At 41.6% G+C, this 24,659-nt stretch overlaps 2 protein-coding genes across 16 annotated transcripts in view; one reads left to right on the top strand and one right to left on the bottom strand.

Moving 5' to 3' along the window:
* Window positions 1-8,505, bottom strand: part of ARFIP1 (ARF interacting protein 1) — a 45,766-nt gene extending 37,261 nt beyond the window's left edge. For 5 of the 15 annotated variants that reach the window (XM_075751706.1, XM_075751709.1, XM_075751713.1 and 2 more), the window contains exons 1-2: window positions 8,290-8,428; window positions 3,529-3,608 (exon numbers count right to left, since the gene is read on the bottom strand). In XM_075751706.1, coding sequence (XP_075607821.1) covers window positions 3,529-3,606 — 78 coding nt within the window. In that variant the 5' untranslated portion in view covers window positions 3,607-3,608; window positions 8,290-8,428. Of the gene's footprint in view, window positions 1-3,528; window positions 3,637-7,968; window positions 8,051-8,289 lie in introns of those variants that run through there. The other 10 variants (XM_075751715.1, XM_075751717.1, XM_075751718.1 and 7 more) reach the window with 8 other exon arrangements.
* Window positions 8,506-8,647: 142 nt separating this feature from the next.
* Window positions 8,648-11,918, top strand: TIGD4 (tigger transposable element derived 4). The gene has a single exon (XM_010297866.2). It carries the CDS (start codon window positions 9,142-9,144, stop codon window positions 10,678-10,680), a length of 1,539 nt encoding a protein of 512 aa, XP_010296168.2. The 5' UTR covers window positions 8,648-9,141; the 3' UTR covers window positions 10,681-11,918.
* The last annotated feature ends 12,741 nt before the right edge of the window (window positions 11,919-24,659 follow it).

Raw genomic sequence — 24,659 nt, 5'->3', positions numbered from 1 at the left:
ATATCCGTATAACACCAAGATTGTACTGGTACTTACTCAGGATCACCTGCATCATTCTTAACTGGCAAAATCTTCTGTCATACCCCATTGCTAATATTTCCCCCACTTTCACCTATCAGTTCATTTACATTAGTAAGCTTGATTTCCTCAGTAAGCTTTGAGGCCTCCCAAGCTTTATTTCTAACAGGTAACCGTCTGTGGGCTCCAATAAACATGCTCCTCTAACTCCAGATCACTTTCAAAGCTATGTTACCATAACTTCTTCCTGTAAATTACTGAGCCTTCATGTCTGTCGGTCTTTTGAGGCAGAGCTCACTACTCAAACTTTATATGGTATCTACAAAATCCGATGTACATTTCTGAAAGTGTAATAAGTTTATTCAATTAGCAGCATAAAATACCACCATCACAAAAACACCAACACAAAAGCAGGGAGACTGAAGTCCATTGAGTTCTGAGTAAATGCTGCCTTTTACGGAGGGAGGGAAAGAAAAGATAAAGGCCAAGCCACTCACTCTAAGAGCCATACATACAAACTACAATCTGTGGATACAGACCCATAAAATACCATCTGAGGTGATCCATTTTCCCCTTTTGAGGATCAAGACTTTCTCTACAACTAACTTAGCAACACTGAATTGAAAGCTACTCTTTCAAAAATAATGCTTTATGAAACACTTCCCTAAAATGAGAAGCTAAACATTTAGGCATTGCTTTTGAAAAAATCTAAATACACAGAGAATAGATTTATACACGTATATGTATTTTATACACACTAACCCCATCAGTCCCTCTCATTCAGGATCCAGTAAGTGCCTTCTTTCAGCACTGGGAAGGAATAGCTTGCATGCCATATATTCACATTGGCCTAGCATACAAAATTCTCCATATAGCCCAGTCTTCATCCACAACTAGAACACAGAACAGTTGCGTTTGGGTCATTCTTCATACAACAGAACAGACTCAAAACTCAGAGCCTTTAAGTAAATGAAAATACTGAAGGACATCAAAAGGTCTGTCTATATTTTATAAGTACTTTTAAAACAGAAATTTGTTTCGTTTCATAGAATATCTTGAGTTGGAAGGGACCCATAAGGATCAAGTCCAACTCCCTGCTCCTCGCATTAGAACAAATGTTCTAGTTACCTGCCATCGCAGATTTAAAAAATCTGTTCAACAGCTCAAGCTTCTTAAGCTTGCTCTAAATCTCCCCTCTGCTTAAACTCCAAGACTGCCAGGAACTATATTTCTACCTCACATGGTAAAGTGAGGTTTTTTTCAAATTCTTGGCCTGTGACAGCTACCTGTACAATACTGAAACATCAGCATAGGCTAACAGCTATTTCCGTTCTCCTTTCTGCAAACTGTCAGAAAACACTGTGTCAAGGGGAAGTCCTGTACCATCAGGGGGATATGCTTCATTTGGCAGGGATCACAAACAAAAGTGCATATCCAAATTTAATGAAAGGCAAATCAAATATTTGGCTTGGGTGCTTTTCATCAAGAATCTCAAATAATTTTGCTAATATTGTACATTGATACATGTTTATGCATTTATTCAGAGATATACATGCTCACGCATATGTGTATATGTCTCATACATACATTAGAAAACAAAACGTCATCAGCTTCTCTGGACAGCTTAGAAGCAATTCACAGGGATTTTTAGGTGCTTCTACTTCAGGCAAACCTACATATCAACTTCAGAGAAAGCAAAAAATTACTTGCTAACTTCAGTTTCACATTATGTCTGAACTAAAACACCACCTTGTATTGCTGAAAGGAGCACGTTTCACTACTCCCCTTTTCCAGTTCCTACTATGAACCACAGTGTCCCACCTCCCAACCACAACACACGCCTGCCACTCACCTGACTGCACAGTAAACAGACTCCACTCACTAGCCTGACAATAGACCTTTTCATTGGGTTAATTCTCCAGTTTCAGTGAGTTGAATCAGTTTGCAATGAAGTCAGACAAGCACCAAAGACATGAAGTGAGCAGCTGAAAAAGGGAAGTGGGATAAACTGCTAATTTGGCTCAGCCAGAACGAGAAATCACTACCTGCATTTTAGTCAACAGTCTAAGCTAGCACTGCTGCCAAGAAAAAGTCCTTGCCCTTTTTTTTTCTCCCCTTTATCTCTTCCCCTCCCATCAGCTTTCCCCATTCCCCCATGTCTTTCCTGGTCCAGAACAACGTATTTGTACAGCAAACAAGACTGCAGAAACACCGCAGGTTAAAAGAAGGTGACCTATGCCCAAAAAGGGGATGGGTAATTTTTCCACTCAAATAGGTTCTCCAAAGCAGTTCATCACACAACTCTTAACACTTGTACCTACAAAACAGAGGAGGTAATAATGCAATAAAACACTATTACAAATTAAGAACTGCTCTCAGCCACAGCACCAGCTTAATTCAGCAGTGCAGTATCTCAAAATACTTCAACTGTAGACTACTGCCAAAACCAATGGCCATTTCTCTTTATCTCTGGATGCACGTTCCTGCAACCTCACGCAATCTTGATAAGCTTACTGATCTGAGAGAAAACTGAACCACCAAATCACAACAGTATTTCTGTTAAAACAGTGAGTATGATTGCTGAATGAAGTGTCCCTGTGGCAAGCGCAGCCCACAGCTGATTTAAACTAAGTATATAAAGAAACTGCATCCTCAGAAGAAAATTTATCATGCATAGGAAGAGTCTAAAGTAAATATAAAGAAGTTTCTAAATTTGCATTGATGTATTAGTATGAATGAAATAATTACTGTGGAAAATCATGAAGTTTGAGCTGGATATTTTATTTAGAAAAATGTATTAGTCCTTTAATAACTTTTTTCTTTGCAAGTGTCTGTAAATATGATATGTGGACATATACTGAATATCTACAGAATCACTGTTCTGTTTTTATGAATAGTTTAAAACCAATTCACTGGTACTGAAACTCTAACAGTAATAAAGTCAGCATCATCTTTTTTTCATTTGCACTCTAGAACAGCTAGAGAAATGTTTACTCTATACCTTTCTGAAACAGCCTCCCAAACACATCTGATTACCTAAATATCACTGAGAACCTTAGGAATTTGTTCATTATTTTAAAAAGTCAGGTTCCTCCACAATGAAGGTGGAAGCCATATCTGCTCCCAAGAAAAAAAGATTTAGTACTTCAGCAGCAGACAGAATGCCTCTGTTACAGCAAGGTTACACCAAGAGTGCTGCCTTTTCAGTACCAACCCTTCCTTTCTGCAGCACCTACACACTTCAGACTCTACCCCACCTAAATCTATTCAGCTTACAAAACAAATACCACAGCACAGCAAAAGACTACTGGTTGAAGTAATCCTTTGTTATGAATTAATTGGATTGTTCTTAATAGTGTCTCAAAACCAAACCCACCCATTCACGATAATATGCATGAGCTCATATCCCCATATTAACTTCACTGTGCTATGTATATTGGAATTTTTAGCAGTCTGAAACTGTTGCGGGGATTGGTTGATTTTACGCTACTATAACTATCACCCAATCACCTCAGAGTCAGACTGGACCTCTTCTGCGGCTGGGTGAGATTCATCAATTGTTGTGAATTCATTGCTGTGTTCTGACATACCTGAAAATAAAACAGGTTTGGTATGCATTAATTCATGTGAAAGGAGCTGGATGTCGCACCTTACAGAAACCAAAGTAGGTTTTTGGAAAACATTTCTTTTACAAGTTCTGCTAAAGCAAAGAGAAACCTCCCTCTTTTGATGATGACCAGATCTTTAGCTCTCCAAAATTTAACCAAGACTAAGAATACAGTCCAGCATGAGCTCCCATTGCCAAAGCAACCTTCCCTGCACAGACGGCTAAGCTTGCAACATAAAACCCAGGAAGTCAAACAAGGTTCTTCAGCTGATATTTACTGTCACCTGTGACAATACAGTGACTGTATCCTACCATTGCAAAGATCACAGTTTTGTTAAGATGCAAGATTTATCCAAATGTTGCAAGTTCATATTGATGCTAAGCCACTGGAACTTAGTAAGCTGTTCAGTTGGTTATGCCTAACTAGAAACAGAATCCCTTTAATTTTATTCTCAAAAAAAAAAATCTCACCTACAGAGGCAAAGGAAGTCACTAACACTGAGAGCACACACAAGAAATCAACTCTGTGAGTAGAGTGATCATGAAAGACAAGTCACATACCTAATCTAGCTTAAATAACTATCTAAATTTGATTTCAAATAGCTGGTAACTACAGGTGACACTGCAATTCACTCAGCTGTTTGAGAGGAGGAGACAACCAATCATTAAAAATTAAACAGTCTGTCAGTATTCAGCATAATCACACATGACTTCAGTTCATTAAATCTTGCACCATTTTATACCCATTCAACCACATACCAGATTAACAAAAATTATAAAGAGATCACTATTTATATTTATACTGTATTTCAATTTCCCAAGCTATAAAACATTTTAATTAAAGCAAATAATTAATAAGGTAAGCAGCTCACATGACAAGGGAAATAAAATAAGGACACAAAGGCTGAGAAACTGAACCATCTAGATCATATTACACTGGATAATCTATTACTTTAATTTGGAAAACCAAACATGTAAAATAAGAGATTTTCTCCAGAAAAACAATTCATTCAGGGCTATCACTGAATGAAGTTGGATTTTTCTCTAATACGAAAGTCCTTTCAAAGTAGTTAAGGATAACTTCTTTATATGTCCGTCTGAATTTTCTGTAATTCGTTTGAATATGAAAGACTGTACAGCAGAGGAGCTGCTTTCCCACACAGTCCTGTCCAAACTCTGCTGGTGGTTGAAAACAACCTCTATGGTCAACAGCTTTTATCTGGGTAGATAAAAAATTTCCATGATGGGCTAGCAGAGTAAGTACAATTTCTTTGCTCTGCTGGTTAAACAAGAAGCATCAATTCATCTCGTAGTGCTGTCTTGGTTAAAACAATCTCTACCTAAGTTTTACCACATCAGTGATCATGGAGTTGTGCTTGTACCTCACGTAGAACCATAGAACGGTTTGGGTTGGAAGGAACCTTAAATATCATCTTGTTCCAACCCCCCTGCCACAGGCAGGGACACCCTCCACTAGACCAGGTTGCCCAAAGCCCCATCCAACCTGGCCTTGAACACTTCCAGGGATGGGGCAGCCACAACTTCTCTGGGCAACCTGGTCCAGTGCCTCACCACCCTCACAGTGAAGCATTTCTTCCTTATATCTAATCTAAATCTACCCTCTTTCAGTACACAGAAACTTACATACCATGGTTACACTGTTTAAAACTATTAGATGCTATAAGCAGCAAAAATATTTTCTTGATACCCTTAAGAACTCTTAATATCCTAGTCTAGAGGCATGAACCATCTCACAAATCCACGTAGAAGACACTGCGTAAAGACAAATAATTCATTTTTTTAAAATCCAAAGTAATTCACTATGTGTTACAACACGCATGCACGCCCCCCCCCCCTTTTTTGTATCCTATTCTTTTCCTGCAAGTAGATAATATCAACACTTTCAACCCACCTCTGCAGGATCACACTGACCAGCTTTAAAACATGAGAAAGGGGAAAACTGTAGATTTAATCATAGAATGGGTTGGAAGGGACCTCAAAGATCATCTAGTTCCCCCCCACCACGGTGGCTTTTGTAAAAAGTTTAACTGTACGTTCTAGTTTAAGTGCAGAATTCCCTGATGACTGCTTCTATAGCAAAAAAAATGGGGATGTAAACATCAAGTGCTGGATGTAAGGACAAAAAAATCTTCTACATGTTTACGAAGATTCAGCAGTTAAGACATTCATGTAAAATTGCGGCATAGTATCTACAGACATATATTATTTATATTTAAGGTTCCATTACAGAAATGCTTATAGACTTCTGCATCTCAGTAGTTCCTGATTTTCTCTTGCAGGTGTCAGAGAAAGGGCCATTCTTTAGAAGAGCTTGCTAATCTTCAGTGCAGTATGAATTCTGCATTATCGATTATTTTTTCACTAACGCAGCCATGACTTCAGAACATTCTATGTGACTGTTCAGTGTACCAGGACATTTGTTACCATCAGCTGCAATTACAACTCAGAGATGTTCTACTTTGAAAAAACAACCCTGATGCATATTCTGACACGAATTTAAGCCCAAAACCCTGACCTCATCACTCCCGCCCCTCTGGATTTACATTTTTCCCCCGCTAGACCAATTCTGCAAATCCACACAAATATGTACCAGAGTATAACAGAGAAGACAGTATAGACTGAGAATCTCCCCCCTCATGGCAAAGCCACCTTAAATACATATCACATTACAAACTTAGTCATTTTAAGTTCTGCTCACCAGAAATAAAACTGCACAATTTTTAAGTCCTGGGGATTTAGACATCATTTCCTCAACTGGCAAAGTAAAAAGCAAAGCAAAAACGTATAAAGAACAAACTAAGCCTCCTCTAGGATGAAGACTTCAGAGACATTTAACCAATTATAATTAGTGGTTATAAGGGCACACTTACAGATTTTTTCATAAAAAAGGCAAATTTCATATTTGCTTATTCATGCAAATATGAATTAAACATCATCAACAATAAATTTGTTTTGACTAAAGGGTTTATTCTTAACATAGTTACATAAGTAAATGACTTGTGGTCTCAGAAATGAGAACCATGGGATTCTCAACAACTACATCTGCTTTTCTAAGCAGGATGCACTGGCTTCTTAAGTTTTTATCTTAAATTAATTACGAATAAAAGGTAAAAGCAAGATATCTTCTGTTCAAATAAAGTTTATGACACACTTACATTGTTGTCTTATTACTCCACTGCATAGATAAGCAATAAATGTTTTTGTAACACTGCAGAAAATACAAGTGCTGGCGGAAAACAATGATTTAATGCGTATTTTCTTAATTTCAATTTCTAAGAACACTGTCATTAATTCTCATCAAGATCAGATCTGTATTAAACACTTTCTGCTGCAATCACACTATAGTTTCCTCTTTATGCTCTTGAATTCCCTGGCTGCTCCACTTGCAAGATCTAACTATGCTTGAAAGTTACAAGACACAATGGAGATAAGGACTGGAGAACACAGCTGCCACTAACTTCCATACTCCCTACTCTAGGTCAACCTGTCCCTAAGCACTTTAACGCTCTGCTCATCTCCAGATTATAGCCAAGGCATGAGCTCCCATTATGGTTTCAACTTCTACCAAAACAGAAAGCAGCAGCTGATCAAGATATTGGCTCAGCTTCCAATTTTTCCAATCTAATGTACTTCTGTATTACTTATTCCTTACATTCTAACTGTGTGCGTATACATACATACACACATGAACATGCCCATAATTCAGATGGCCATTTGGTTTTGGAGTTGCACTGAGCAAACTACATCCTTCTCCAGCCCTTCAAAAGAACCCTTCTGTTATCTTTTCTAGAGAATCAACACTTAGATAACAAAGCCACTGACTGCAACTGCTAACTCCTTGTTACCAGTTCCACCAACAATAAAACTACATCTAGTTCAGGGGATGCAAGATGAAAGGAATTTCAGTTAAAAGTTATAGATCAGAGATGCAATATAAGCAGCACTAGAAGAACTGCTTATAATTTGTAAACAATACCAGATGCAACACCTGCTTGTCACACAACACCGCAGCATTTCCATGTTTTAAGAACAGTTAGCCAGCTGTAAAAGACAAACTGGCACACTTAATAATTGTCAGGGTGCAGAGTAAGTCCTAGGGACATGAAATTTATGCAGCATCTAGAGTTTTCTTTCTCAACCAACAATCAGGTTCCCCTTCTCTCTCGTGAAACCCACCTTCTACCAAGCTCAGGCTCTGCCCACGCTCTCCGGGTGCCCACCACCCCCAGGAGGGGGGGACCCTGCCGTGAACCCCACGGACGGGCAAGGAGATGGGCAGACCCCAACCAGCACCGTACTCCCGCCCCCTGCAGCAAGGGCACCTGGGGCGCCGGGCAGGACGAAGCGGGTGCTGGCTGCCGGGGGCAGCCGCCGGGCGGGCCCCGCTAGGGGCTGCGGGCTCCCCCCCCCCCCCCCCCCCCCCCCCCCCCCCCGCCACCGACAGGCCCAGCCGCCCGCTGCCCGCACCCACGGGCTGCCGGGGAGACCGGGGAAGCGGAAGCCGCTTCCGCGGTGCGACACGTAGGACGGTACGGAGCGGGAGGTGAGGTGTGGCCCTGCCCTCCCCGCCCCGCCGTGGCGACTGCCGGGCCGGGCCTGACCCGAACCCGGAGCCCAACGACCCGCCCGGGCCTGTCCCTCACCTGCCGGCGGCGCTGCTGCCGCCCCGGAGGCGTCGTGCTGAGGGGGGGAGGGAGGGAAGGGGGGAAGGAGGAAGCCAGGCAGGGCGGCGGCGGTGTCCCCTCTCCAGCTTTATTTTCTTCCTTCTCCGGTGCCAGCAGGAGCCGGAAGCGCTTGGCCGGAAAGGCCTCGCCGGGGAGGTGCGGCGGGCAGCGGCCTCTCTAGGCTACGGCACGCGTGTCTATGGTCGCTGCCCGGCCGAGCCGTAGCCATAGCAACCAGGGCCGCCGCTCCTCACCCGCCGGCAGTGGCGCCCGCCCTGCCCGCTCTGCCCTGCCCGCTCTGCCCGCCCTGCCCTGCCCGCTCTGCCCTGACCGCTCTGCCCTGCCCGCTCTGCCCGCCCTGCCCGCTCTGCCCTGCCCGCTCCTCCTCGCCTGCCGGCGCTTGTATTTTTGCCACCGCCCGGCGGTGGCCTCTGGAAGGGTGGCTCCTCTCGGGAGAGGCCACGGTGGGGGGGACGTGCGGGCGCAGTGGTCACTGCGGGGGTGGCGGCCGTGTCCGGCCCTCGGGGTGTGTGTGGGCAGGCCTCGGCAGGCCTGAGGTGCGCTGCTGGGCCTGCCGCTCGGCCCTGGCAGCCGACCTAGGCCGGGCAGCCTGCTCGCCAGCCAAGGAGTTCGCAGAATTCAGCTTTGCGGCGCTGGCGTGTGTGTGCCAGCTGTAATGGGGAGGCTGCTCCTGTCCCTGCCAAGTGCCATGCCCGTGAGATCAGAGCGCGGTCTTGAAAACCGGCCTCATTGAAGGCGCCAACAGCCAAAAGCGGCAGAGCAGGAGTGTGCCTGCACCGGTGTGGATGTGCGCGCCTGGAAGACGGTACCATGGCAGAGGCTTCGGGGAGTCCTCTGCCTGAACCCATAGTGAGGAAGAAAAAAAGCATATCTATTGAGGAAAAAATTGACATCATAAGCGCTGTGGAGAGTGGCAAGAAAAAAGCAGACATCGCAGCCAAGTATGGCATAAAGAAGAATTCCTTGTCTTCAATTATGAAGAATAAAGAAAAAGTTTTGGAAGCCTTTGAATCTTTACGATTTGATCCTAAAAGAAAAAGACTAAGGACTGCTTTTCATACCGACCTGGAGGAGGCATTGATGAAGTGGTACAGAATTGCTCAGTGCCTGAATGTGCCGGTAAACGGTCCTATGTTGCGCCTCAAGGCTAATGATTTTGCCCAGAAGCTTGGACGTAGTGATTTTAAATGCAGTAATGGCTGGCTTGATCGTTTCAAGTCAAGGTATGGTTTAGTTTTCAGAGTTCAGCCTGTAGAAGCAGCTGCTACTACTACAGTGGATGCTCCAACTCTTTGGTACCAAAATGTTCTTCCTTATCATTTAAATGATTATCAGCCAAAAAATGTGTTTTATATACAGGAGACTGGATTGCTGTATCAGATGTTACCGCATAACACATTCGCATTTAAAGGGGAAACTTGTTCTGTAGGCAAACTAAGCAAAGAGAGAATAACTGTAGTGGTGGGTACAAATATGGATGGTTCCGAGAAACTTCCTTTGCTTGTTATAGGTAAAAACAAAAGTCCACACTCTTTCAAAGATGTGAAGTCTCTACCTGTGGATTATGAAGCAAACGTTATGGCGTGGATGACTTCAGAAGTGTTTGAACAGTGGATGCATAAACTTGATGACAGATTTCAAGCACAGCAGCGACAAGTAGTTATTCTTGTTGATTCTCTCCCAGCTCACACAGAAGTAAAGAACCTGAAGTCTGTCAAATTAGTGTTCTCTCCTCCAGACTCTTCTTTGTGTATAGCTATGAAACAAGGAGTTATCAGAAGTCTGAAGGTGAAATACAGGAGCTGCCTTATCAAGAGATTTGTTGACTGTGTAGAAGGTAATAAAGAGTATGTGCTGACTCTTCTTGATGCAGTTGAGATGCTGCATCTGTGCTGGAGGAAAGTAACACCAGAGACTATTGTAAAAAGTTATAATGAAGCAGGATTCAAATTAGAAACCAAGGCAAATGGTAATGACACAGAGGTTGAAAGTGATTTTGATTTGATTGCACATGCACAGGCAGCTGGAGTGGAGTTTCCAGAAGGTTTATCTTTGGAGGAATATGCAGCTTTAGATGATAGCTTGGAAACTTGCAAAATACCCACAAATAATGAAAGGATGCATGCCAAAGAAAGCACATCAGATAAAGCCGGCACGTTTGTTGGTGATGAAGATGAGGATGAAGGTGATCAATTTCTGGGAGCTGAACAGCCTTCACCATCAAAAAATGAGGCTTTGAGTGCTTTAGATACCCTTCGAAAGTTTCTCAGAAGTCAAGACATGAATGATTCTCTTCACGATTCCCTAGCCGACTTGGAGAATTTTATTCAACATGTAGCATGTAAATAAATATTTTAACAAAGTGTGAAAGCATGTAATTGGAAAAAAGCAATTATATAAGTAAACAAAAATTGGCAGTTTAATTGCGGCAGTGTTCTCTTGTGTCTTGCTCAGGTGCCTAGATGTACATTATGAAAGGAATTTGAAATCAGGAAAAAGGGCTGTGAATTGAAGGAGGAGGAAAGAACACAAAATTTGGGGTGGGGAGTTGAACCTTTTAAATGATAACTCTAGTAAGTACAGTGGAGGCAAAAGCAATTCTTTGAGCAGTTCGGTACATTCAGTATGAACTGGTGCCCACTTGGAATTCTTTCTTTGGGCAGAGATTAGCACTTCTTCACATCAATAATTTCATTTGTGTCTTTGGTACTGTTGACAGCGCAACAGTAAATATTTATCAGTTTGGTGCTTTTGATGCTTAAACAAAAAATGACTAACACAGAAAATACATGCTTAAGTTCTGAGAACTAAGAGGATTTTTAAAATAAATTTTTTTTGTCCTTGTTCAAAAATTCTGGCCACAGTTTATTCTTGCAGCAGATGATGAACAGCAGAAATTTAGCAGCTTTGGATATGTTTTGTTTTCTTAAAGCTACTTTTGTGTGGATACACATGAACAGCATAATCATTTATCCAAGAGTCAAAAGACAAACAGACCTTTTTTGAAGAGGTCAAAAAGGAAGGTCATTCTCTCCCTTTCAGCCTTTTTGGTATTTGGATGTGATGTAGGTCCTTCTGTGCAACTCCATGTCCAGTAAATACAGAAAAAAAATCAGCTTATACAGTATCTGCACTCAAAACCTTACTGAGGTCTTGTTTTATTTACTATACTTGAAGGCTTTACTGTAGGAGTCAGTACACCAATGCAGTTCACTATTGTAGGTGCCATTAACAGGGGTGCTGTTTGCACGACTGCAGTGTGAAGTTGTGTAAATCACAGTACATTTATACATCTTCAAGTATGGGGTTCAAGCAAGGTAATCATACAAGAGCCAAAAATCTCAATCTGTTTGAGACATACTGTTTGTGACTTTTTTTCCAAACCTCTTTTGAATATTTTCCACCTCTACCAATGTTGATTTTTTCAAAAGTCAGAGATAATAATTTTTCCATTTTAGAGGAAGAATAAAATATTTTATGGAAGCCCTTGAGGAAACCTGTGCAATAAAGAATCTATTAAGGTGCCTGTAATTAAACCATGAAAAACAAACTCTTGCTTGCTTCAATCTTCAGTTTTCAATAAATAGTTTGGCTAAAGCTTTGTTTACTGTTCTTTCTGGTGAAGGACACTTTATCTATTTCTAAAAGCATTTCAGAAAATGTATCAGATTGTTGCAAGACAGTGAAGGGGGGTGGGGAGAAAATGGCTAAACTGAATGAAGAACAAAAAAACCCCACAAACTTCTGTTTTCGTACTATGCAAAATCTGATGTGAATTCCATCCAAAGGATATTCTGATGAAATAAGACTTTTCTGTTGAAATTCCAATAAAGTCCCACACAGAGATTTATTGATTCTGTGAAAGAGGTATCCCTCTTTATTATCTCTGTTAACTATTTATTTTGTTAAAATACAGATGAAAAGTCTTTTAAATTCCGAAGGTGTGTCAAATCAACACATTTTGCTTGCTTAAATACTTTAGAACAAGCTTATGAAAAGTACTTTTTATCTTGGCTAAGCTTATTTGAAGTTCATATAAATCTCACAGAGCCCTGTGGATAATTTTCCTATAGTAATCTTTTGATTTAAAATCCATGGTTTTCTTTACTAATTTGGCCTGGATTTTTGAAGGTGAATTGTGAAACTTGCTTTAAAAGACATACAACACATCAAAATCCTGTACCTTTAGACTTTTTCCTAGCTTCCTAGTGCATTCTGAGAAGCCAAGCTAAAATGCACTCACTGAAACTGTATTTTTTAGGTCAAACACTTTATATTCTAACACTGTCGCTTTCAAAATTATTTAGGAGCCCAAATATTTCTTTTCACTTGAATTTTGGTCACATTTATAGTCAAACAGAGAATGTGAAATCTGTTTTGAAGCTTGTTGCTATGTCAGGTGTTTGTTCGCAGGGAAATGCAGATGACTCCTCGGATCCAAAATGTTAGCAGTGAAAAAGGAAGTGGTATGCTATGTAAATAAATGATCGTCATTTCAGCCTGGGTACACAGTTTGAGCTAGAGATTTTGCTGCATCGTCTAGGTAAACCTTCAGCACACTGGCTTTTTATGTTGATTGATGAGAAGCTCAACGTGAGCCGGCAGTGTGCGCTTGCAGCCCAGAAAGCCAACCGTGTCCTGGGCTGCATCAAAAGAGGTGTGACCAGCAGGTCGAGGGAGGTGATCCTGCCCCTCTACTCTGCTCTTGTGAGACCCCACCTGGAGTACCGCGTCCAGCTCTGGGGGCCCCAGTACAGGAGAGACATGGAGCTGTTGGAGCGAGTCCAGAGGAGGGCCATGAAGATACTCAGAGGGCTGGAGCACCTCTCCTATGAGGACAGGCTGAGAGAGTTGGGATTGTTTAGCCTGGAGAAGAGAAGGCTCCAGGGAGACCTTATAGCAGCCTTCCAGTACCTGAAGGGGCCTACAGGAAAGCTGGAGAGGGACTGTTTATAAGGGCACGGAGTGATAGGACAAGGGGTAATGGCCTTAAGCTGAAGAAGGGTAGATTTAGATTAGATGTTAGAAAGAAATTCTTCACTCTGAGGGTGGTGAGGTACTGGAACAGGTTGTCCGTTGAAGCTGTGGCTGCCCCATCCCTGGAAGTGTTCAAGGCCAGGTTGGATGGGGCTTTGGGCAACCTGGTCTAGTGGAGGGTGTCCCTGCCCATGGCAGGGGGGTTGGAACTAGATGATCTTTGAGGTCCCTTCCAACCCAAACCGTTCTATGAGTCTCTGATTCTATGATTCTGTGTCTGGGGTGGTATCTGTTGGAGGGAGAGAAAGACTTTAGACTTTATGGTGCTTTAGACTGCCCCATATTTAAAAATAAGAACCTTTTCTACAAAAGGCAGATTACTAAGGCTGTCATTTGCTTTAATACTTCAGATATTTGGACAACTACGTGCTTTTTCCTGTATGTTTTTCTACTTTATGCTATAGTTAGATAATAATTATGTGCTTTGGCATCGGGTCAGTGAGGTCACTTTAACCCAAAGTTACTTCTAGAAGTGTGAACTGAAAATACGAAGTTTTAAGAATATAAGTAATTTCCGAACAAGGCCAAAATAGGGAAAAAAAGTGTAATTGGAACATATATTTGATATAATCAAAAGCATCCTCAGAGTCATTCGTGAGACAAGTAATATGTAAAGTTAAGTATGCTTTTCAAACTACATCTGCATTTGAAAATTTTAATAAATACTACGCTATTTGATTTTTCTGTGTGTTACTGTTGTACGTGGTTCCGGATACCTTTTGGATCCATCAAACTACATCTCCTTTTGAAATTGTTACTCCAAGGAACGTTACTGACCTCTAAAGGTAAAAGGAGATTACTTTAATAAATTTTTGCACCTTTAGGCAAAAACTGACGAGAGGGGGCAGTCAGGGATGTGTAGGAGAGCAATCCATATGTGCCTCTATACCTGAGATCCCTGACATTTTGACAGCTAAGTAATCTGGAGGGAGTAAATAAGTAGATGGTTTCTCATTATTTATTATGTAAAGCTTCAGAATGATAGTCTGAAACACACAGAATCTTCAGTGACTTTAAATTTTAGAAATGCCATACTACTTTCTTAGCTAGTACTCTTACAGTAGAAAACAGCAATTTTATGCAAGTATTAATTTCAGATCCTTTTTCTTTGTTCTCTCTACCACCCTGGAAAGTATGTTGGCTCAGGTAGGCTGCCAGTTTTTCAATGAACAGTAGGAATTGATTTAATCAAATTTAACTGCAACAATTTCCTAAATGCCAATTATAACAGTTAAATATTAATAAAATACAGTCAAGATTTTTTGATGGTAGCGTTCACTGAAATGGCCCGCACAACAGTTAACTAAAATGTGTGGTGACCATGGCATGCAATGACAGTGTTTCGCATTATTTTCTTCCTTTAGTATAAATAAAAGTTGATGCTTCCTATTTTTGGGAGGCAATTGTTAAAGCAGGCCTTTGCAAAGTTCTTAATTGGACTATCACCAGAGAAGAGATTTTATATTTAAGCAAGGAAGCCAGTATTTGTATCTAAACATTTTAATATGACTATTTTAGGGTTTCCTTTCTTGCAAATCAGAACCAAAATCAGTCAATTCATAAGCAAACACCTCTCTTCTAATTGAAATTTTTGCGATGTGATGAGTGACAGCATACTTCTTATCAATACATTCATTAACGATAGACAACTCTTTGCAACAGATGAAAAGATAACAATTTTATGTCTGACAGCCTGTTTTTACAGACAGCTTTTGTGTTGCTAAAGCGGTGATGTATTAAGATGTGATTCCCTTTCCCAGCTAGTTGTGTAATATAACTAGCTGTGGTACAACCACATAATTGTTATATGAGATTACTAATTCAAGCATAGCTCATTGCCCTTCTTGCTAGTAAAGTTACTCCATTTGAGGTGTATTTTCTCTCTTACAACTGTAGCTGCTTAACTGGGTCAGTCCAGTTAAACCATACAATTTCTGGCTTAAGGCATAGAGGGAAAACCAGTAGCGTCTTGCTAACTTTTGCATAGCTGTGTCACCTCTGCTCCTTCAGCGGAACGGAAAAGTGTAAATTACAAATTACTGTGATCAGTGAAGTGAACAAATACCACACCAAATTACCAGATCTGCTGAGTGAGAAGATGCCATATTTACAACAATTTTTAAAATGCCGTACTGCGTTTTACAAAACTTCAGCTGAAAGCCACGTTCTTACTCAGCTTTCATGTCATCCTACCTCTGGCACAACTTTCCAGCCTCGTGTGTGAGTAGCACCAGGGGGAACAGGTCAGTCCCCTCACCGCACACGTAGCTACAAGCCGTGCGAACTGTCAGCCTGCACACAGGTCATCGGCCACGTCACTGGGGAGGTGAGCTCCGGAGCTGGTTTGCATCTCCCGCTTCTCCTGCGTTTGTGTGGTTTTGTGTGCCTGCGCCAGCACTTGGTTATAATCACCGGGGTAGTGACTCACCTGTCTGAGAAAGTTGTGGTCCGATGGGATGGTGCAACCTCACCCCAAATGCCAAATGAAACGCCATTCATAATATATTGGCCATTTGAAAACTCTGTGGGACCTGGGATTGCCAATAGAGACATCCCGGGAAGGCGGTAAGAGGTCTCAGCTCTCCTGGCCCCCTGCTCAGTAGCAAAGCTGAAGGGCTCTACTCTCTGGAGAAGTTCTTGCAAAACACCCGCTCTTCAAGAAGGATCACTTTGACATGTGATAACTAGTTGCTGCATTTCTCATCTGAAGTCATCCGTTTCTCTTAAGAGGTGCTGTGGGGCTGCCCCGGTGTCACGCATACAAGGGGACAACTTACTAAAACAACTGCTTTTCTTCTAGCTGCGTTGGTACCTCCTACTTCTAAGCTGTATAAATGATGCAATGTGACATTTTGCTATTCAAAATTCTATTTCTTTCCTCTTCCACTTTTTGTCATCCATTGTCTTCTATCATTTATATTCACTGATATCCTGCTAATTCTAGTGTTAATGTTAGTATTGTTGGCACAACCTTCTGGCAAGCTGCTTTTCTCCTTAATCTCCCTATTTCTAATATTGTCTTTTGCAGGTAGTATTTTTGAATCATCTCATGTATCAGCTAGCATCACCCTTTTGGTACACATGCTCGTGATCTCAAGCCCCAATTTCTCCATTGCTGTATTTAGTGGCCTTCCCAAATCCTTTCTTCATTTAGCCGAGAACATTTAGTATGTCTGTATTTCTGTCCTTTTTGTAGAGGCAAGGAGAGCTGTGCTTTTTCCAGCAGTCGCCCGGGATGTCTGAGAGAATTGGTAATATAACGCGTAATCTTTCTCTCCTTTCAGGTGTCTCCATTTTTTTCCTTCTGTCAGTGGCCCCTTCTGATCTGTACTTTTGAGATTCTCAATTTGACATTTAGTATCTTCACCTAAACCATTCCCTTTTCTCTTTCATCTCTTACCCTTATCTGCATGTATAGCATTCTTGCCACGGTTCACTTTTACATTTCCATGTTTAAATCTCATACCCCTCAAGTCAGCTCTTCAGGTCTTTCTTCCCTCCTCTTTTACTGGCCCAATCTAATGTTTAAACTACATCAGACTCCCTTTTCCTCCTATTCCATGATTCAATGTGTATTTCTCTTCTCCAAAACCAAATATTTAACTCTTTCTGGAGACAACCAGGTTTTTACTTTCTGTTTTACTTGGTGTGTCTTCGTGATACCCTTAGATCAAAGATTATGTATTGATAAAAAGTATGTTATTTTCCCTAAATGTTACCCTTTTCTATTTTGTTTTCTCCCATTCTTTATTCCTACCACTTTCAAGTCTTTCCTTTGCTTGAGCCTTTCTTTTGCACTCCTGATCACCGGCATGAATTTGATTCATTTGTTAAGCTTGTAAAAAAAATAAACTCACACACAAACTAAACCTGCACAAAGAAAGTGTTTGGGGCTATTTGTTTACATAGCTAACCGTGTTACAGTGCTGCATAAAATAAATCAGATTGAAAGGTAGCTCAAACATTAATTAGTTTCTGTCAAGGTTTTTATTTGAATTTACAGTTTTTGTTTTTTATTTTCATTCTGATTTTTCCTATTTCAAGTGTTGTTTGTGAGTTTTCAGATATTTATGCCCTGTTTGGCTTTGTAGCCAGCCCATATGGCCTGAGATTATGGAGAAAAGCAGGTAGATCATAAAAAAGGAGAAGTGAAAATGGAAGATCCTGGTCCATTGAGATTCCCCTGCAGGAACTTGAGGAGAACTTGTAACTCAGGTAAAGCAGAGCTTTAAATTCAAAATCAATATTCAGAGTCCTCTGAAAGTCCAGATCCATACACAAATTAGCCGCAAAAATTGATATGAGGGATAACACCACAAGTTCTGTGAATTTGGGATGGCAGGAAATGGCCACCCGTAATTCAGCTCCACTTCGAAATTAACTGACACAGGGCCTTTTTTCCCAGAGCTAAGGAGACATGATCTATGTAAACCATATGTCACTGCACTGCCCAGGGCTCATCAAATAGAAATTTGCCTGGAGACAAAGCAAGGCTGAAACAGCATTTCTGTGTAAGAGCTGTATTTCTGTATAGTCTAGAAGTTGCAGGAAGAGTCAAGTGAGCTTGCAAATTGGCATGGCATTTCAGAAGTTACCGAGAGATGCTTTGTAGTATGGGCTGGGGATCCCTGAGTTAGAGAGATACGCATTACGTGCATTTCCCAGCAACTACTGAACTGTTTTTGAAAAACTGGCTTGATGGATATCAGTTTTACAGCTCCAAGAAAACGTGGCAAAGAGCGTTACACGTACATTCAACACATGGCACAGACAAACATTACAATTCAAATTCTAGCAGAGACAGACCCTCAGTTCCCTGTGAGAGCTGCGGGGGACCCAAGACGCAGCGAATCTATGGTGAGCATCTGAAGAGAAGCAGGAGCAGATGTGGCATACACTGTAGACGTCCAACAGCGAGACAGAAAAGACAAGTACAGGCAGACAGAGCTACAGGCTCTCAGCTCCGCTTGTTGAACGACTGTGAAGGACCATCCTATGCCCCATCAGAAGTACTTTCCCTACATGCCCCATTACCAACCCAATTTTTTCAAAAAGCAAAGGAAATCCTCTTACGAAATGAAAGCGATTTAAGATTTGATACTTTCTTGCCAATTTGGCAATGTCATGCTTCATACCCTTGTAGCACGTAGAAGTTGGCAGCAGCAACCAGAACTACAAAAGGTAAAGCTGAAGTAAGTGCACAATCAAGGTTGTAGGATTTTATGTCACATTCTTCCCTGGCCTTTACTCAGCCCACGTGGAGTTAGCGGCATTACTACAAGGGGCCACCTGTACAGTCCCCTAGATCAGACAGGACTTTCAAAGATTTGTCAAAATCTAATTTAATGCCAGCAACTTGCCCACTACTGCTAACAGGAGAGCATTTGGCAAACTTAATTCTTGGATGGTTAGAAACCCTCTTGTGATTGCATCTTAAATATGCACGGTTAAATAGCAACCAAGAGGCTTTAGGAAAATAACAGGACTTGATAATTCCCTGACAATACCTACACCATTATCTATAGCCAGCCTTAATGCACATGTGCAACTCCAAACCTGTATTCCTATTTAAATGCCAGCGTTGATCTGTCGAGGACTAATACTGGGATGGCAGATATCATCTTGGACAATAAGATTATGTGAAATTTACATTAATGTAAGCTTCCTAAGGGATTATTTAGAATGGGGATTAGGGAGCTTTATGAATTTAAAATTTCCTTTCTATTTCTTCATCTTCTCAACTCATCTCAGAGAGGAGAGCCCAGTGGCTCACACTGGTGCAGTCTTACAGTGGGTAGCATGATCACTTTGAACGGCCTTCTTTGTGGGGAGCTCTGCTAGTGTTTGCCAGCATATTAGTCTGCCAGAATTAGGAGGAAATGCTGCAACGTATGGAAAACAGCCCTTATGCTCCAGCCAGTGGGAGGTGTAACTGCTGCTCTGCCTCCTGAGTGGGTTGAGCCAGCCTCTTAACTGGGATGCCGACTCCTCAGGCAAGGCGCATATTTGTGAGATTACATCTTCAGAAAGCAAAAATGCAGGTATGGGTTTGCTTTTCATCATCCTCCACTCTCCCTCCTGTCTGCCATTCCAGCTCCTCAGAGATTAAATATTCCCGTCAGCTGCCTGCCCGATCCAATCAGTCCCCCAGTTCGGAAACCTGAGATAGTTCCGTGCCATCCACCCGCCTGATTTACTGGCTTTAAATATAGCTCCTCTATTTGGCAGGCATCTTTTTATGAGTACTAGATATTTGCATTCTCTAAAAGCATTTCCAGCTCTAATGGGAAAAGAATGAGTTGTGGACCTCGAATGAACTCCACGTTCCTGTCTCTCTGTGGAGATACAATTATAAGAATTTATACCAGGCGGAGGTCTGCCCTTACTGACTTTCGAGCGGGTTGTAGGCTCAGGCTATGTGTGGATTGACCTTTGCAAACAGGGTAGGAGACGTAAAACTTCACAATGAAGTAGTCAGAATCTAAATGGATTAACAGAGGAATTATACATTCGCTTCCAGGAATCCTCTATTTCCTATAGGATCATATCTACGATTCTTTCCATCGTGGGTTTCATTACCAGCCATTAGCAGTGACCTCTTTTACTCTTGATGCAGCTGCCTGTAACTAGATGAATGCCAATTCTCGCAGAATTTTAATATTGCTTACCTCATACACAGGGTACACTGAAATATAAAAACGGTACCTTCTGACAGTAGATCAATCTTCAGAGAGCAGCATATAGGCAATGTAGCAGCCTGTCAGACCCAGGAACTTCTCACTTCACGCCACGCTTGGCGCACCCACACTTTGGCACGGAGGTGTGACTGTGGCATAGATAGGTACATAGAAAAGGAGCCATAGGAGCCAAAGGGTATCAGTTTGTATTGTTAGGACGTGTAATCGGGCTGCTAACCCATACTGAAGTGTGTTTCACTATCATGGCTTTCTACAGCAACCAAAAAAAAAAATCTAATGAAGGTATGTCGACGTGCACTGCTGCCACAGGTACCAGTCCAAACACAAAGCCACCTGAGAATGACCTACAGCACACCTAACCCAGCTCTTCGGAAAGGATTTCTCCCCATGCCAGACTCAAGCAGAGGAAGGGGACCTAGGCAGGTGCTTGTATTTTGGTAAACTCGTTTCTACAATTTGTACGAATTCACGAGGTTTCTCTAAGTGACAGCTATATTGCAACTTAAATATGAAGCCATTCTGTATATTCAGACAAAATTAAGTGAATAAACACATAAAGAGGCATAGTTTCTCATGTGGAATGAAGAAAGGCATCTCTCAGAGAGAGAGAGAAACAAAAATAAAGTAGCAGAAAAGACACTTTTCCGTACTGGGGCCTAAAGTTAAAAAGCACACACTTGAAATGCAGGCTGAAAGCCATCCACACAGCCTTCATTTATCCTCTTGCTTGTATACACATTATAAATACAACCTCTCTATAGTCTATCACACTTTTTGCCTTTAATATCTGTCTGGTTTTCTGCCAGATATTGTCTCTTTGATTGCACTGGGACTATTTACATGCTTAAATATGCGCACAATTTTGCAGAGCTGGACCAAGACAAGACTGGAGGGTGCCTCCATGATTTTAAAGGGCGACTCATAACACTAGTCTAGAACTGGGCACTTGGGTTAGATCTTTTAAAGATATTTAAATGGCCAACTAGGAAAATACACTTTTCCAAGGTATCTAGGAACCAAACTTGCCCCAGATCAGATACCCACACTCTTAAAAGTAGTTAGTGCTTATTTGCACCTTTAGATACCTAAGTAGCTTTAAAAAAAGCTCGTCTTTAATGTTTCTTTTTAGTCTGGACTCTATATTAGTTATTTGTGAAGTTCAGTAATTACAGTGAAAATATGCAAAGGAAAAAGTAGAGGACATTGTAATTCAAGAACAGAGAAAGGGACTTAGATGGGAGGATCAAATGAGAGCTGCCACAGCCTAAAAAAGTATCAAGCAACATTTAAGCAGCATTATTTTAGGACATCAAAGTTTATCTTCAGATACTTAAGGTGTGGCTAGAAAAATCTTAGTACTCACATTACAGTTTGGATGTGCTGGTGTGGTTTTTTTATGGTAGAGTATTACTTCAAGAATGTGCTTTTCAGATTTTACTCTCTTCTTATGAATCATTCACAGCTGAGAAAATAGCCTTCAATCAGTCAGTTGAAGCACCCTAGAAATAAAAATAAGAAGGGTTTAAAAAAAAAAATCTAATTTAATTTCCCTTAACTACCTTGTTTCTCTACTCTTCATTTTACTAAATTCACCAATGAATACACCCGAGGCAGACTTGTGTTTGTTTTTTCAATCCTTTACTTCATCAATCTGGCTTTTATTATCTATTTAAGAAAAATGTTTCAGTTTCTGTAGAGCACTGTGGTTTTTTTCAAGACAAATCTTAAGCTAACACTGACTTGAAAGTGACAGCTAATGGGCAGGCACCTCCATGTAAGACACGCAGCACTGATGTTTCACGTAAAGATAATTCACTGGCCGACATCTTTTTTCCCCCCATTGAAGTTGCTGACTGCGCATCTATTAACTACACTGGGACGTGATGGCTCCGATCCTTGCACTGGACACCCAGACAGCGTTTCTTCTCTTGCTCCCAGGAGCAGTCACAGAGGATTTCCATTCTGTGAAGTGTTTTCCCAAATTGCACACATAGCGTTACAGTTGTCCATCTTGTACCTGTCTGTACTGCGAGGCCTGCTCCCCTCCCATGCCTACGCAGTCATTTCCATACAAGACGACTTTATTTCTGATAGTGGAGACTGCAGACAGCTCCTGTTCTGAACGGGCATTTGAGCACACGACATAGCTTATTACGTCCATACACATGTGACTCTAGTTTTGGGGTGCACTTCTGGTCAGGCAGGGAGTGGAAGGGAACCCCCTCCTGCCAACAGAATTGCTATTCCCTGATGAACCACTTGTTCCTTAAATGAGTTTATCTTGGATTGTTTATTTACATGTGACTCTAGTTTTGGGGTGCACTTCTGGTCAGGCAGGGAGTGGAAGGGAACCCCCTCCTGCCAACAGAATTGCTATTCCCTGATGAACCACTTGTTCCTTAAATGAGTTTATCTTGGATTGTTTATACCTAAGGTGTTTGGGAAACATTGCAACCCTGCAGAAAATTTATATTTAAATCATTCAGTCTCTAATTACAGCTTAGACTCTAAGCATCATAATACATCATTTACATAATTATTTTCAAAGAATGAGACAAACCTTTAACTAATAATTCCTTGTGCTGCTCCGCAAAGAAGTGAAACCCTGATTTATTCATACATAAAACATCAGGAAACTGACCCAAGCCCTCTTGATGCAATTTATTTCAGTTTCATTCCATCACTGGCCTCAAAGGATCCAAATAGGTGACATCAATAAATTGTAGGTTTCTGTCATGATAGTGGTATTGTCAGAATTCATAAAAGTGCCTGAAAACTCAATCCTCAGAATTGCATCAGGCAGACCTTGGTTGCTTGTCAGAGACGCTCATGGCTTCATGTCTGACGAGAGTGCTCTGCACTGTTTTGAAATAAAGCGGGGCACAGCCTCCTGGCCAACTGCCTATGTTTTCTATGTTAAACCAGACAGTTTTGGAGGCAGAGAGTAGCAGTGGGGGTGCACAGCCACTGCCAGAGCTGGGGAGCACTCAGACGTTGCAAACTTGGGACAGCCCTTACTATTTAGCTGCTGAAGGGAACGTGAAGCTGGTAGTGCTGAGATAAGCACAGGCTTTCCCCAAAAACAAACCCTGAAGCTGTATGGGGGTGAGGGGGTCATCCCATCTCTATCCATCCCACACTGAGACAAAGACAGACCCAGATTCCAATGGCAGGAGTCTTGGAAGATTGCAGGTGGAGGATTTCAGGAGCAAACTCCGCACTAGGCTAGTCAGAGGCACTGCTTGGGACTATCTACATCACACGATGAGGCGGTGTTTCACTAGTGGTCAAATAACAAGATGACTTTGCTGACCAGACGTCGTCCTTTCAGAAGCGCAGTCTTCAGCTGGGGATTTTGCCCAAAGTAAAGCTGAGCCCCCCAGGAGGAACCATATTTCAAAACACAGTCAGTACTACAGCATAATACAGGCAACATCTATTTTAGGATTTTAGACAAGTTACAAACAACATAGGAAGTTTTTTTCATGCAGAAAATTTAAAATCCATGTACCACTTTCCAAAAGCCAGAGTAGAAAAGAAGTGTCCAGCTACACTTCGACATAAGTCTGCCAGCTCCCTAGCCGCACCCTCCGGTGTTTTTCATTTCAGAGGAATTTTTCAATGTTAGCAGTCTCTCTTTGAATCCACTTTTCATTTTGTTAAAGGAAACTTAGATACAAATGCCCAGATATTTTCAAGTAGAGTTTTGTATATTCTTTCTGTCCCTGTCGAAGTCTCCAAAACATTATAGCCATGATTTAATGGCTTGCGTTGTGTGTAAGGAAGAAAATAAAGAAAAACACAATAAAAGAAAGCAGAAATTTACAAGTCCATTTACGCAGAGAGGTACTTAAAACTGGCAGGTACTTGGTTTTATGCTTTTATTATAATCACTCTAATTTTAGTTATGTTATTTTATGATCCCCAGTTAGGGCCAATATCTTGTTCTAAGCATTTTTCTAATTTATACTGGTGGCACTGGTTTCAGAAAAGTATAAATATTTTTCTTGAGCACCTCTGCACCTGAAATAAAATGTAACTTGTCTTTTCATGCAATGCAGAATCGAGAGAGTTTACTGGAGAGAGAGCTTTATCTTCTGCAACTCACCCAGGCAAAGCTTGCTCGGAAACAAGTGCAACCATGGATGTGGTTCCAGATCCGCGTGAGGTTTGTACACAAGGATACTGCGGATTGTTGTCTTGATTCTGCAACACTTACCTACCTCTGCAACCCCCAGAAGCACCACTGCAAACAGTGCTTGGGCTGGCTTCAGAAGATCCCTTGCGGGCTTTGCACACCCTCCATTGCTTTGGGGTTTTGAATTATTTTTTACGCGGCACTGAATTGCAATACAGTGCAATTTCCCGTTCTTTCATAGTGACTTGTGGGAAAATTCTATCTGTCCTTTCCCAACATATGTCAGAGACAGAAATAAGTCATTAAGGGACTAGCAGAACTCGACTGGCGCTGGCCCCTGCCTGCACTTCAGAGCAGGCAGATGAGCTGCTGACATCTGCAGCAGACAAGCTGCGCTAGCAGGAGTTTATAATATAAACCCTACCACTAACCAGCAACTTGCTCCATCACTCTCC

Source organism: Balearica regulorum, chromosome 4 (genome assembly GCF_011004875.1).
Source record: "Balearica regulorum gibbericeps isolate bBalReg1 chromosome 4, bBalReg1.pri, whole genome shotgun sequence".
In the NCBI taxonomy this organism is placed as follows: Eukaryota; Metazoa; Chordata; class Aves; order Gruiformes; family Gruidae; genus Balearica; species Balearica regulorum.
Note: the sequence above shows the minus strand (reverse complement) of the source record. Positions and strands in the feature narration are given on the sequence as shown.

Coding starts and splice junctions, on each gene's coding strand:
- TIGD4 (XM_010297866.2), top strand. CDS start 9,142: ATGGCAGAGGCTTCGGGGAGTCCTCTGCCTGAACCCATAGTGAGGAAG.